The 14,650-nt window shown below is 37.8% G+C and overlaps 2 protein-coding genes across 3 annotated transcripts; one reads left to right on the forward strand and one right to left on the reverse strand.

Annotated features, from left to right (window-relative positions):
• Window positions 1-3,221: 3,221 nt before the first annotated feature.
• Window positions 3,222-7,177, reverse strand: LOC146712817 (uncharacterized). The gene is made up of 3 exons (XM_085444601.1): window positions 6,794-7,177; window positions 5,712-5,810; window positions 3,222-5,577 (listed from the first exon to the last, which is right to left on the reverse strand). The coding sequence occupies exons 1-3, from the start codon at window positions 7,172-7,174 to the stop codon at window positions 3,454-3,456; spliced, it is 2,604 nt and encodes an 867-aa protein (XP_085300727.1). The 5' UTR covers window positions 7,175-7,177; the 3' UTR covers window positions 3,222-3,453.
• Window positions 7,178-7,426: 249 nt separating this feature from the next.
• LOC146712818 (uncharacterized) lies at window positions 7,427-13,745 on the forward strand. 2 transcript variants are annotated; one of them, XM_085444618.1, is made up of 10 exons: window positions 7,427-7,557; window positions 7,710-7,798; window positions 8,155-8,273; window positions 8,374-8,790; window positions 8,874-9,099; window positions 9,192-9,341; window positions 10,039-10,256; window positions 10,345-10,498; window positions 12,040-12,149; window positions 13,054-13,745. In XM_085444618.1, exons 1-10 carry the CDS (start codon window positions 7,427-7,429, stop codon window positions 13,363-13,365), a joined length of 1,926 nt encoding a protein of 641 aa, XP_085300744.1. In that variant the 3' UTR covers window positions 13,366-13,745. The 2 variants fall into 2 exon arrangements, with proteins under 2 accessions (XP_085300744.1, XP_085300735.1); XM_085444609.1 differs by lacking the exons at window positions 12,040-12,149; window positions 13,054-13,745 and having other exon boundaries at window positions 10,042-10,256; window positions 10,345-10,866.
• The last annotated feature ends 905 nt before the right edge of the window (window positions 13,746-14,650 follow it).

The following is a 14,650-nucleotide window of genomic DNA, read 5'->3' on the forward strand; positions in this document are numbered from 1 at the left end:
AAGGAGAGCTGTTCAGACTTTGTCCTTTTTGAAAGGAAATGGTCAACATTAGCCACCACGCCAGCGACGCCACAAACAGCTGAGGATCTTCACACCAGCCAGTGAGTACAAACTGGGAGACCTGGTGTGTGGGAAGACAGTCCTCACATTTACTGCCAGTTTCTCTTTATTGACCTGGCTCTGTTCACTCTGAGCAGATATCTGTCTCCGGCCTCACCTGTGACATCATAACAGGGCCATTGTTTATATATGAGGTAAGAAGTGGTTGTTCACATATATATGAGGCTGGCACTAACACACCACTACCTAAGGCAACAAGAATTTTATGATTTATCAATGTTAATGGAAATGTTTCATCGTTAGTGTGATCTGCTCCAGCTGTGCTTACTTTGCTGGACTGTTAAAATCACTCCAGGAAGTATTCAGAACTGCTGGTATGATGTTACAAGCTGTATCCCAATTCAGGGTCTGTATCCTTCAAGGCCCAATTTAAAGGCCTTTCAGAAACAAGTTTAACATTCAGAAACCTAAAGTATGTATCAGCAGCAGAATGGAGCTAAAAATAAATGTTTGTTTCAGTTCTATGAAGCTTTGAATATTTTGGATCAGTAGCACTGCTGTGTTTGTTGCATCATATTGCTGTAATTGTTTATATGTTTTATATATTCCGAGGTAAGTTGATCTATAGTGTTACATCATATTCTATAAGGATGTTATGTGTTTGTAGACTTTCTGCCCAGTTTGACCCATTTAGCAGAAGTCAGGCTGTGTAAAGCTCTGATATCTATTCTGTATGACTTAAAGCAGCTATGATTTTCACACCCATTGAAGGGATATTTAAGATATCTGTCTACTCTTCATTTTATCAGAAACAATTATCACAGCTCGCACATTTTCTTTTTACAAATATATGTAAGCATTCAGACAGATTTAGTAATGCCAACATTACGTAGACCGCAAAGGCTGGGTCCTCTGAAGGAATCAGACCCTGAATTGGGATACAGCCACAGTCCTCACTGAGGTTTTTATGTAGGTCATTTGTGGCATAGGCCACCCAGCATTTCCTGATTTTGTTTACTGATGATGTCATGTCTGACATCAGCAGGTAAAACCAAAAGGAGTTTTTCTCCCCCACAGGAAGGATTCCAGCGTTGCTGCCTCTTTCTGTTGTTACTGTTTATATTATTATTGGGTTAATTGATTATAATAAAGATTTATTTTGTGTTAAACACCTGTGCCTGGCATCCGTTTCATTCCAGTCCGGATCCAGTTGTTACTGTCCCCCACCCTCTTCGCTTAGCCTTCATGTGGGGACATGGTGGCGACCTGCAGCAGGCGTTTATTGGTGTTTTGCTTTTTTTTTCTTTTGTTTTTAACTCTGTTCTTAACCATGTTAACTTTTAAGTGAATGGTTTCCTTGATTCATTTCTTATTTGGTTTTTGCTGAGATGGAGATCTTTTACACCTTTTTTTTATTGTTGGTGGCAATGCTCACTTGGAGTCATTCACTCTCAATTACTTACATGCGCGAGGAACTACGTGGATTACGGTGATCCTGTTTTTCTTACGTACGATTCTTCTAATGTGTTAAAGATGGTGAGTTAGCGAACCCAGACGTGGACCTCTCATAAAAGTTTAACAGTGTCTTTATTTACAGTGAAGAAAAACCAGTCCACAGTTATCCACGGTGCAAGTCCTTTCCATGATCCTCTCCCGTTCTCCCCTTGTGATACGTGCTAGTGCATTGGTGTCCATAAAACTCCCAAAAATCAGCAAAGTCGCTCCTTCCATCTCTCCATCTCGTTCGCTCCTGGGAACAGGCAAAAACAAACACAATTAGCCTCCCTCCGCTATCTACACTGTTTTTACCACTCTCTGCGCTAGAGTCACTACCCAGCTTGGTGCAATACTCCAGCGCTGTTTTCCACTCAGCCACACCATTAAATAGTCCTGCCAACGATGGTGGATAATTGACAGCAGCTGGCGAGGAATCGGTCACAGGTGAGGCAGCTGAGAGCGGCAGCGCTTCCGGGTCGGAAGTCTCTCGTTGCTACACGACCGCGTAACAATTGCAGCGGAGCCGGAGAAAAAACAGAGTGAGAGAGAGGAGAACACACACAGGCAGGTCGACCAGTCAGGGCACCGTCCGACCCTGACATAATACTTGGATGGATATTACTCTTGGAGGATTTATTTGCCCAGTTAAAGACTAACTTTGAAAAGCCCCTGGGCTTGAGAAAATGCGGAAAGAAAGACAGCGTGCATCAGTGTGTAAGGAAAATTTTGAGGAAGATTCATGCTCCTCTGCAGTCTAAGATCCTAGCTAATGCCCAATTTTTTAGGAACAAGATTGATGCACTAAAAGGGAATGTGCTTTATCTATGGGAATACAGTGATGCTCATCTGATGGTGACACTTCACTGCAAATCAGTGGCTTTTGGACCCCTGTCAGATTGGATTGGAACTGTGGAGTAATACATGTAGATAACCAGCTGTTAGTTTGGTATTTTGTCCTAATCCGCTTGCCGTACCTCCGTGTAGGTCTGTGTATATTTTGAGTGGTATAGGCGGCAATCCGTTATTGAATCCAAGCATGTAAATTCTCTGCTGGTTAATAAAACCACGTTAACTGAGTTTACTGCTTCATCATTATCATACTGGTGAACATACAACATGGTGTCAGAAACGACGGAACACGTACTTCGTAGTTGACGATGTTTTTAATTTTTTTTTCTGTCTCAAGTCTGTTTTCTGGGTGCATTTTTTTGTATCCGGACTGCAGCCGACATGGCGGAAGGATTCAGGAGGCCTGACCCGCTTGTTTTCAATGGTAATGTTGCTGAAAATCAGCGCATTTTTGAGCAAGAGTATGACATTTTTATAGCGGTGGCACACTCTGACAAGCCAGCGTGCACACAAGCCTACACTGCAAATTATCTGGTGCTTGCCATGATTTAAAATCCTATTTTTAGACAGGCCAGATTATTTGCCTTGTTTTAAAAAAAGATTTACTTGTTTCTAAGTCTAGATTTTAGATAATAAACTTAAATTGAGAATAACCATATAATTGTGTCTATATTAGTACAGAAATCCAGAAATGGGAAGAATAGCTCTTAAAATAGCCTACATTAGGTCTCTCACCAGATGTCTCTCAAAATATCACTTGTTTCAAGATAGAGTGACAAACTCAATTTGCTTGATTTAGGAAATTCACAAAAGGCACCTGTTGAAAATATGATTTATTCAAAATCATGTCTGACTTCAAAGTTGTACATATAAGGGAAAAAAATTAACCACAATTTATGATACAAATCACATTTCAAAGACAGCTGTTTGTCCCAGCATGCCAGCATTATGTGGTACAACATTGACATTGGTTTAGCGAACATTTAATGACTGTCAACTGATATCATCACAAACTACACTAAGCCAATACTTGGTGCAACCCTAATCTTAAGGGTGATTTCTATGGGAAATAATATCAGAAAGACTGTATTTGATTGGCACAAACACACTGTCCCTAAAACTAATAGAAAAGTATGAAGTATAATCAATGAGCTCATGGGCTAATTCTGTAGCTTGAGCAACAATGGGCACAGTTACTTCATATGCCAATAAGTCTTCATTTAAATTCAAAGTTTCATAGCGTTGGTACTCAAAAGCAATAAAAGATGAGTCAATCAAAAAGATATCCTTTATCAGTCCAAACACAGGGAAAGTGCCATCCACATCTGCAATAATCATGGACTTCCCAGCAATGTATTTATTGCCATTTAGAACATACCATTTCACTGAGACAACAGACTGCATGACATCTATTCCAAAAAATTCTTTAATTTTTTTCCTAACATATTCATTATTTTTAACAGCTGATACTGGCCCGAATTCCTTTTCTTTTGCAAAAATAGGATGTTCAGTTCCTATTTCATTTTGACAACACTCAAGAAATTGATTGTGGTTTGCTAGGGATTTACAAACATTTTTAAAATTTAACTTAGAAGCCCACTGTTTAAAATAGGAGTGCTTTGCCTCAAAGCGCATGCACATACTCCTTATTAAAGGTCCAAGGGATAAGATTTGACTGGGAAGATGCAACATATAATGTTGCTTAGGTATTATATTGGCTTCGGGAAAAAGTTGCTTGAACTGATACAGGTGTTCTTCAATCATACTTCTCAGTTGCAATACAGTTTGTAAAGAAATAATGGGAGCAAGAACTATTTGAACTATCATAATTAACTTTCTAATAAATACAACATACTCACTCTCCACACCATACAAAAGAAAAAGTAATATTTTTAAAAGAATTAGCATCTGTCCACAAGACTGTTTCAATTTGTTGTCGTTAGCCACTAAAGTGCCAAAGCTAATAGGACATGGTTTATCCCGTATTTCAAGAGGTGAGTAAGGAAAATTTTGAATGTCTGAATTAAACTTGTCTAATTCTAATTGTCCTGAGAGCATTAGGTGTTTTAATACAAATTTAACTTCCATTGATGCAACACCTTCAAAAATAACATGCATTATATCCTGTGGAGTTTGTTTGATCAGGTCAAATGCAGGAACATCAACTAGTCTGCTTCTTCTATTAATTCCATAAGTAGTTTTGAGGGATGCTTTCAATAAATCTGTGCTTGCTTTATCTATTTCAAAACACTGCCTCATGTGTTTCTCCAGAGTTCTTTGAACAAACTTCTTCTCAAAAACACTTTGCATATCATCAAAGTTGCATTCACAGTGTCTACATTTGCTATAAGCAAAACCAATCCCTTCTTTAAAGCCAGCAATCTCATGCTGGGCTAGCGTGTCTCCGCAAATGGCTATAACAGCACCAAACAATTCAATTTCACCATTTGACATTTCAATCCTTACACCATTGTAAAGCAGTGATAGATCTTGAAGTATTCTTTTCAGTACAACATCAATACCCCACTGAGAAATGTCATTTGCTTTAGCAATAGCAAGAAGTCGTATTACAGCTAACTTTGACCTAAATTTTGGATCAATATTTCCTAAAGTATAATAAAACATGACCAATTTGTTTGCAGAAGCATGGGACCCTAAGGGGTTACATATTTCAATTTCATCTGTGTACAGTATTAATTGCAATGCATTTGGCCTCTGAGAAAACAAGGGGTGAGATGTAAAGAGGGACCCATCTCTAAAATCATAGAAGAATCCCTCTCTGCTTCTTTGTGGTGCAGTGTTCAACATGGTAAAGATTCTCTCATTAGTCATTAACTGCTTTAGACTTTCAATTAATGGTACATAGTAAAAACTTTTGTTCCTTATGGACATGACCCTTGAAAGACCTTGCTTTACCCAACATATCTTCTGGGATACTACTACTTCCTCTGCGTTGACTTGACAGAACATTTCCCCTATGGCTCTACTCTGTCCATATGCAATGGTGGAGAAAGGATCCATGAATTTATCAAATGTAGCCAAAGCCTCATCTTGAAGCTGAGTGGTTCCCTCGGCATTATCTTCAAACACTGTCTTCATTCTTTCCTTGAGCGTATCCAAAAGAACAGCCTGATACTGTTGCACTCCTGAGATGATATGTTTGACCGTTCTCTGTGAAAACATTTGAAATAAAAGTAACTTATTCTGCATTTATATAAAAAAATAATAATTCTGAATTCCATTATGAACAAGTAAGACATTGATTGCCTTATGTAATGTATTGATCCATTAAGACTATAACATACCTGTGATAAGTGGCACTGTTCTTGAACACAGATAGCAAAAGCTGCAGCAGATCTGGTAATATCATGTCTGGTAAAGGATGTTGTAGCAACAGCTTCTTCCTTTAGAGCAGAAAAACAAAGTTACTCCAAACTCCTGGCCAATTATAGAAATTCTTACATAACAGGTATAATCAGTTACACCTAATGATTGGTCCACTAAAAAACAAAGTGCATGACAGTGACTAGTGTTACAGTTGTGAATATTCAATATAATATAAGATAATATAATATTCATTCTTTGGAATAAAGAAAAAAGAAATGGAAAAGAAATCAAAGACAAAGAAACAAAAAAAGGGGTTGTCCATTGTTTTGATGAGGCTAGGGATTGGATTCATGAGAATAAGATTTTATTTTTTTAAATAATGAATTTTTGTTCGCACTTAGATTTTAGTTTCTTTACATGTTTGTTGTATTTATTAAATTATTTATGTATTTTTAAATCACGTAATTTAGATTTGCACTTAGAATTTATGTTAGTATTAGTATATGGATATATTTTATTGTATGCATTTATTAATTTATTTAATTTTCAAGAAAATCATTCTTAGCCATGTTTTGACAGTATTTCTGGCCAACAGATTTTTTTACAGTGCTTCGAAATACTCTGTGTCTTACCTGAAACCGTATTCACCACTTATAATTCCTACGAGATACCCAAATTGCTGCCACATTGAACGATTTAAGCGCGCTGAGAGTGTCTTTGATGCAAACTTCACCAGGAGACATGCCAGCCGCAGAGTGTGTGCCTTCTCCGGCTGCAGCATAGCCTGTACTATCTACACTGAACTGCTATTCTGTTTATTTATTTTTTATTTCATCCTGCAGGATGAAATTGTGATTTAAAATCCAACCATAGTGGAAATCGCTTGTAACAGATTGAAGAACAATATCTAGCGGTATAATATCGCGAGATCTCGTTAAATTTCTCTTGATTAAAAATGGAGAAAAGGATTAAAAGTAATATAGGACCACATACGAGGAGTTAGACATAGCTAAATTTGTCATCAGAAGCCACACTACATTTTATTTAGTTTAACACTTACCGTGATCGGGCTGTCAACAACCTGAGGCTCCTGCACTTCAGGCAAAGATCCACCAGTTGATATTTCCACGGTGCTGGTTGTTGTTGCAGTACTACAGTTGGCAAAGACTGAAACACCAAAATTTTCCGATCCTAAAGAGTGGGATGTTGGGGGGATCCTCCATCCTCTTGGTGGGCTTCCATTCGTCAAATACAGAGGGTGCGTCCGTTTAATGTGGCGAAAGAATGAGTTAAAAACTCTGAAATCTTGTTCACAGCCATCTATTCCACAGTAAACCCAAAAATCCTGCCTTCGACCATGAGCTGCATTTATGTGGCTAAGGAGCACCTTCAGAGTTAAAGAAACAAAGATAAAACAGATCATACATCTCCAGAGCGCCATGGTGAACTGTTTTCGCGCTGTAGCAATGCAGCTTTACTTTACCGCTCTCCACTGAAGGCCACAGATGAGAGTGTGGGACCATGGGAAAGGTAGGCGATTTTAAAAATATATGTATCCTTAATTATCCAATTTTTCAGGTTTAAATTACATCAGTTATATTTATTTTTAGGCAATAAGTGTTTAAGACTGAATTTATATTTTTATTTTCTTTTTTTTTTACTTAAAAAAATTTAAATATAAATAATTTTCTGCATGCGCATTCTCAGTTCCGGTCGTGACGTTACTTTCACGCGGGACAAACTCTTTTCCCCTGCTTTGTTAACCATCAGGACCGTTACGAAGATCAAAATTATTTATCTAAACAAAGCGAACAGTAATTTAAGGTTGGTAACATTAAGTTGATTTGAAAAATACTATGGTACAACGGTGTTATTAAGATAAAGTCGTGTTTTGTGAGGGCTGCTGCTAGTTAGCAATCTAGCTAATGTGTTAACTTTAGCTAAATGATCTTATTTAAGCTGTAGGATATTTCCAGGTACTGTGAGTGGAGGCTTTGGAACGAACTAGAGAACTGCTGTCACGGCATGGACAAGTTTGATGATGCCATACTGTCTGTGTTGCAGGGTAAGTCTTATTTTTCAGTTATTTTGGTACGTTAGCTAAGCAGCCTCAGCATCTGTTAGCATCATTTCTGAAACTTGGAGCTAGGATTGTACTCTACTCTGAACTTTATCCACATTATAGCCTTGAGCTGTCTTTGCCTAAATAGACTTGGAACATCATTCTTGAAGACACCCAAAAATAGTTTTATTGCATTCCCAAATATTTGATAAACTGTTTTAAGTTTGACATTTTATCCTGTTAATATTACTTATTGCTAAAATACATTTATTGACAAAAAATGACCTCGACATGTAATAAGCCACGCCCAGGAAAAGAGAAATAAATATCACTTTTGAAGTTGTTTTTCTCTTTTACAGCTGCGAATATTGATGAGGAAACTTTGAGGAGCTTTACCCGGGATGACCTAAAGGATCTTTTTCCGGGCCATGAAAATTTCTTCCATAGAAAGAAGATTTGGGATTTTATCAGCCAAAAGGTAAACACATTATACCACTAAGAAGATGATTACTGTCCATATTGTCTAGCATTAACTTGCCTAATTGTGTATTTTTGTTTATATCCCACAACTGTTATAGTTTAAGAGTACTGACCAAGATGCCAACACTTTCCATCGAAGCGAGAGTAACCCCTTAGGCTTTGATGTGTCACAATGTCAGCCTCAAACTTCCACTCCCATTTCCTACACTGCTGACAAAAAAATGAAAATGCCAGACCCACCAGAGTATGTGGTGTATACAGATTCAGAGTTGGACATGGTGCGCAGTCAGTACTTTGCATTGCTCCACAGTGGAAAGGAAAAGGACTGTAGGATGTCGAAGGAGCTCTGTTGCAGACTTGTAAGGAACACAGTCACCAGCATGGTTGCAATCCTCCGTGCTAGTCCCATGGGGAAAGAAGTAACATACCCCTCCAAACTCGAAATGAGAGCAATGTCACAGAAGATTGTCGACTATTACCCCATGTTACGTGATGCTGACACACACATGCCATACGTAAGTCATTCTTTACCCACTACAATATCTAAAATTGAGTGAGATAATAAAAGGATGTACAAAAATATATTATTTTACCACAGCTGACCATCTACACCAAACTGTACAAACGACTCCAAAATATGAAGTCTCCAAGGAAGAGGCAGGGCTCCATGCCACAACGAGACAGGCCCAGGAAGACTCTTTTCAGCTCAGATGACACAGACAATGGGACTGAAGGTGACCTAAGTGGTGAAGCAAGTGGTTCAAGTGACTGTACCATACTTCTTGAGAGCAATGATGACCTCAGCGAGGATAACTCAAATGCAGGTGTGTACTTTGGTCTGCTGTACTAATGACTTTTGGACATCTAAAACTTCAAAGAGACCACCCATTCTGTTCATCTTCTGTTTTTTCCTCAGAGAAAGAATCCCAATTGCCGCTACCCTCCACTGTACCAACTACGTCAAACAATACTACGCTGGCTTTACCACTATTATTCAAGTCAGCCTCATGCTCTGCACCCAGGTCTGATATAGGTCCTTCAACTGCACCTCCAGATGATGTTGTTGGTAAGTCCACCATCACCCTTATCTACCTCTCAGTCTGACTGTTCCTCTTACAGCTCTTTCCAAAATATGGTTGAAGCAATGAACCCCGTTCTAAGTGTTTATTCCATAAATCATAGTGGTTTGTCATTAACTCGAGTTGGTGTGTAAAATCAACATATGATAGATCCGTCATTCCAGTTTGCCAGTTAGCCATAGTAAGTATTTTACCACTTTGTGTTGTAATGGGTGTTACTCAGTGCTAATTATTTACACATGTAAATCCTCATGCTGGTCACATCTATCATGCCTTATCACAGTGTTTCTGTCATAGATCAAATTACCTAAAATATTTTTATCCATCAGCTCATAATCACTGTTCACACTGATGTGAACGATATACACAGTAAACAACCTTTACCTTATTTTCACCACAGTTTTATTCACGGGCATCTTAAACTTTCGTTTTAATATTTGATTCTGTTCAAACTAACAATTAACATAAATCCATGATCATTATAAGAAAAGGACACAAAGGGAAATGATCAGGACATATAGGGTCAGTTCATTACTCAAACATATTTAACCTAAACATTAATTCTCATAAATATTATACTTAAAAACAACCATGCAACCTTACTAGAAATGACTGATTAGAAAAATCTGAATTTTGTGAAGTCTAGTTACACCATGTCTTACAATTGCTCTTTGCTTTCCCTAGCAGACCATGACAGCCTGAAGATGCAGGCAAGACATTACAAAACCTTGAGCAACATGTACAGGAAACCCAATGCAAAACCCAACCAAAGTGACGTTGCTCAAATTTTGGACCTGGAGTTTGAGGCCAGACGAGCTTTTATTGACGCAGATGTTACAAGGGAAGAAGACAGGCCTAGAAAAATACTTGAAGCATACCCGTGCTTCAAAGACATACGAAATGTAAGTTCAACTACCTTCAGTTAAATTCCTTGCTTTCTCTGGATAGGTTTAGTTAGTTCTTGACTAACTGAGCACAACTTTGTCATAGGCGATGGATGAACTGCGTCGCATCATTGGTGGCTCCAACTGCAAATACATAGATCAAATGAAGGGTCGATGGGCAGAGTTTTGTTCGAAGGTGCAGTTCTATGGCATTTGGAAGAAGGTCCTGAAACCTCCTCTCCCCTTGGATGTACGTGGAGGTAAGTGGCCTTTGCATACATTAAAATCATACATCAGATATGTTCGGATTGCTTTGTTGTAGGGCTGAACGATATATCGCATTTGCGATAATATCGCGACATGATCAAGTGCAATTTTCTAACCGCAAAGGCTGCGATTATACTCTGGACATGTCCAAATTCATGGGCTGCATCCTCCTGAGGCCGCATTTGTAGACCGATTACGTCACAGCGACGCGCCGAAGGCTGTCCAAATTACTACCATATCCAAGAATTCATAGCGCGGCCCAGCCAAACTCCAGTTTCCAACAATGGCGGCCGCTACTAAGTTTTAAAATTACTCATACTAATCTTTCTGGGTCACAAAATAAACTTTTAAAATATTTTCAGACGAGAAAGTAGTTGTGTAAACATCGAATATCTGCTCGGTTTATCAAGATATCCCATATTTGCAAAAGTGCTTCGACGTTTTCAGAGGCGTCTGCTACCCACCAGCTCGACAGCTAGCCGGGAGCTCGAGGGTTACTGATGCGGCCGAGAACGGCACAACTCCCGGCACATCATTTTCAGATCACCGCGGAGTTTCGCTGCTCGGGTTAAACGTAATATATAAGTCACTTAGACAACCTAAAAATGTTATTGTTGGGCTTTTTTCAGTGTTTTGTTTGTTCGTGAGTAAATCGGTTTGGCTGAGATTAAAGTTATTAGATTAGATAAAATAAAACTTTATTAATCCCCCGGGTGGGTTCCTCCTTGGTTTTCACACAGCTGACTAAACGTCAAACAGAAAACTTATTAAACAGAAGTATGAGACAGTCGAGAATTTACACCAGTGTCTGGTTATATTTTAGATAGCAAGAAGCAGACGGCCGAGTTTATTAAACTCCACCGAGACAGCGGTGACGCTAATCAGAACTAGACCGTCCAATTTCACGCCTTTAAATTTTAAAGGCGTGTTTATACAATTGCTATTATGTTTGCACTTTATGTGTAATGTTACTGACTGCAGAGATCAGTAAGATGTGTGTATTTTTTATTTATTAGTTTTATTTATTTAATATTATTTTTTAATTGAATGACTGTCTAGTAGTTCACAGATGTCGAAAAACTGAGTGTGGTAAAGCCACTGATTTTGTTTATGTATATTTCTGCAATCTGCACATTGTACTGACTTTCATTTTAATGTTTACACCAGGGTTCCTTGTCAGCACTTTATGCTCAGATGTTTGTAAGCTAAAAATAAACTATTGTGTATGTTCAAATATACTGTTGTGATTGAAGAAGTTAAATAAAAATGTCAGTCATCAATTCATGCATCACCTCATGTCATCATAACAGAGGTCTGTCTTCCAGGAAAGAACAGTTTAAAATTAATGTAATATAGTATTGGCCATACTATATGATGTATTGCTTGTCTTTGTTTAATAATACAGAAGACAAAGACCTTAAAAAATAATCGCATATCGCATCGCAATCGCAATATTGGGGCAAAAAATCGCAATTAGATTATTTTCCATAATCGTTCAGCCCTACTTTGTTGAGATACTTTTCTCCGTTCACAGTGGATTTTACTGTCACTCTCTTCAATGCACTTCCATCTCTTTTTCCTTCAAAAACTACACCACCAAAGCGGCTGGGAAGTGCCAGTGAGGCTCTCCTTCATATCCTCAAGGTGCGAACAGCTGCAATACCAGCCACTGTAACTTGTACTCCATTTACTTGTATTGTTATTATTAATATTATTATTTTGCTTTTCCTGCTTAATAAGAGTGGGTTGAAGTTCAATTCAGCAGGGATTAAATTACTCCTTAGTCAGGATTTCTTAATTGTTATTCAAAACCTACTCCAGAGAGGCAGCACAGAGCAAAAGCACATTGCAGTTAGGATACAAGTAGAAGCAGTAAAATGATATATTTAAAAAGGCCTTCAAAAACTAGAATATGTAAAACAGTTAAAAGAAATAGTTTTAAAAAACAAATGAGGAAAAAAAGCACAAATAGACATGATAAAAATGCTGCAAACTAGAGAAAATTCATGCTCAGAATTAATACACAGCAAAATCTCCAGTGTTAAATTAACACTTTTGACAGTGTTATATGTTTAAAAGTAACCTAGTCAGTTTTGAAGATTAACAATGACTAACACTGAGCAGTGCTGATTTTCTAACACAGGAAAATAAATCAAAATGTTAGAAATATTCCAGTGTTAGAAAATCAGCACTGCTCAGTGTTAGCCATTGTTAATCTTCAAAACTGACTAGGTTACTTTTAAACATATAACACTGTCAAAGTGTTAATTTAACACTCAACAGTGTTGTATTTAACACTCAGAGGTGTGGACCCATATAGACACTCTGTAGTGTTAATTTAACACTGGAGATTTTGCTGTGTACATTTCCAAAATTTCATATTCATGTAAGTCAGATATTTTATATTTATTTCTTCTATTCCAACAGTAAATCAGTTGGAGCATTCTAAACTGTTGATATTGCTTTTTGTGTCTTAAGCTGTTTGGATGCACAGCAACCCTTTCATTTAAAATCTTGAAGAATTTGTCCTTTTTTTGTGCTTTTCTAGCCGGGTGAAGATGCAATGCTATACCTGGAGAAGCGGCCTCTCTCCTCCCCAGTGCTGCTTTTTGATGGAACAACCAGCATTGTTGCTGTAGGAAACATACCAGTGACCACTCTCCCCTTGGAGGATTTCTGGGAAGGAATGTTGGTGTTGATGGCATATTACTACACCTTGCACTTAACATACCCAAAATGTGTTGCAACGGTCCTCTCTGTCATACAAACTGAGGTAATCACTGATGCCATCCATGATCAAGATGCCACTAGTGCATATAAGAAAGCAATAGCTGAGTGGAAGTCGTTCTTTGAGAAATAGGTGAATACCAAGCAGGATTTTATCAGGTCATTTGCAGTTTGTTTAGTTTTGTAGTACGTTTGTACAACTTTGTTCCTAATTTGCCTAGCAATGTCCTGAGAAACGGCTTTACTTATAATGCTTTACAAATGAAAGTTGTTGTTGTTTTTTCTTAGTGATACTTTACCTGAGGCATGTAAAGTTTTAAGTCAGTAATGCCATTATTTACAACATTGTGAGACTATGTGACTGTCACAAAAGTTTAAGGCCAAAAATGTAACTTCTTTTCTCTGTTTAGGCCTTTTAAAGGGTTGATTTAGACTTTTAGGGATTGTGCAGCAGCCCTATATTGTTTAAATAAAGGATTTTGTTCTCATGAGAGAAATAAATGTTGACATATATCACTCTTGCCCTGGTTGTGATTTCAGTAGAAGCCAAGGAGTATTCTAGGAAAAAGGTCTGTTTTAAGGTTTTTTTGCCTGGATTTAATATCGATTTGGCTCTATTTTAAGATAAGCCAACCTGAATCAAGAAACAAATTAATCATACTTCACTAATATTGAGTAGTTTTTCATAGTATTAGAACTATTTTTCTCGTTGCAGTGCATTCATTTGCTGCAAGTAAGAATTCAAAACATAAAAAAAGACTGTAATTTAGCATATTTAACTTACTTTTGGGACTTGATATCAAGTAATTTTATCTTAAATTGAGCTTTTTAAAGCTTATTTTAACCCTCTTCAATTCTCAAATGTGTTCTTTTATTTCTGGATTAAAAAATCTTATTTCAAGATTTCTTATTAAGTAAAATAAACTTGCTGCATGGACAGATAATTTCACTTGTTTTCAGTGCTTTTTGTATCAAATGTAGTATTTCTTTCCTAAATATAGACTAGCCATTTTTGCAGTGTACATATTGCTCAACTTAGCAGGTCCCGAAGCCATAGAACGGGAGCGGTCTTTTGTTTACGCACCAGAAGCGAGAGAGCCCGGCGATGGAGGACGAGTCCTCATTCCTGCAGAATCGAAGGAGGATCCTGAGTGCCTCAAGAGAAAATTCAGAGAAATGTGCAGCCCACCAACCAATGTCAGGATGGAAAGACACAAGTTCAACACACGGAATCAGAGGACTGGCGAGACTGTTGAATCCAATGTAAGTGATTTACGGATTGAAGCAAATCCATGCGACTGATGTGCATGTGGAACACAAAGAGGAAGTTTTTGTCACCGTGCAGATTAATGGGATTCCTGTTGAGATGAAAGTAGACACAGATGCTAAATGTAATGTGCTTCCCAAGAAAATGGTTA

This window comes from Copadichromis virginalis, linkage group LG3, assembly GCF_057382275.1.
Source record: "Copadichromis virginalis isolate Kocher_CV1m ecotype Utaka linkage group LG3, C_Virginalis_male_GT1.1, whole genome shotgun sequence".
NCBI classification, from domain to species: Eukaryota; Metazoa; Chordata; class Actinopteri; order Cichliformes; family Cichlidae; genus Copadichromis; species Copadichromis virginalis.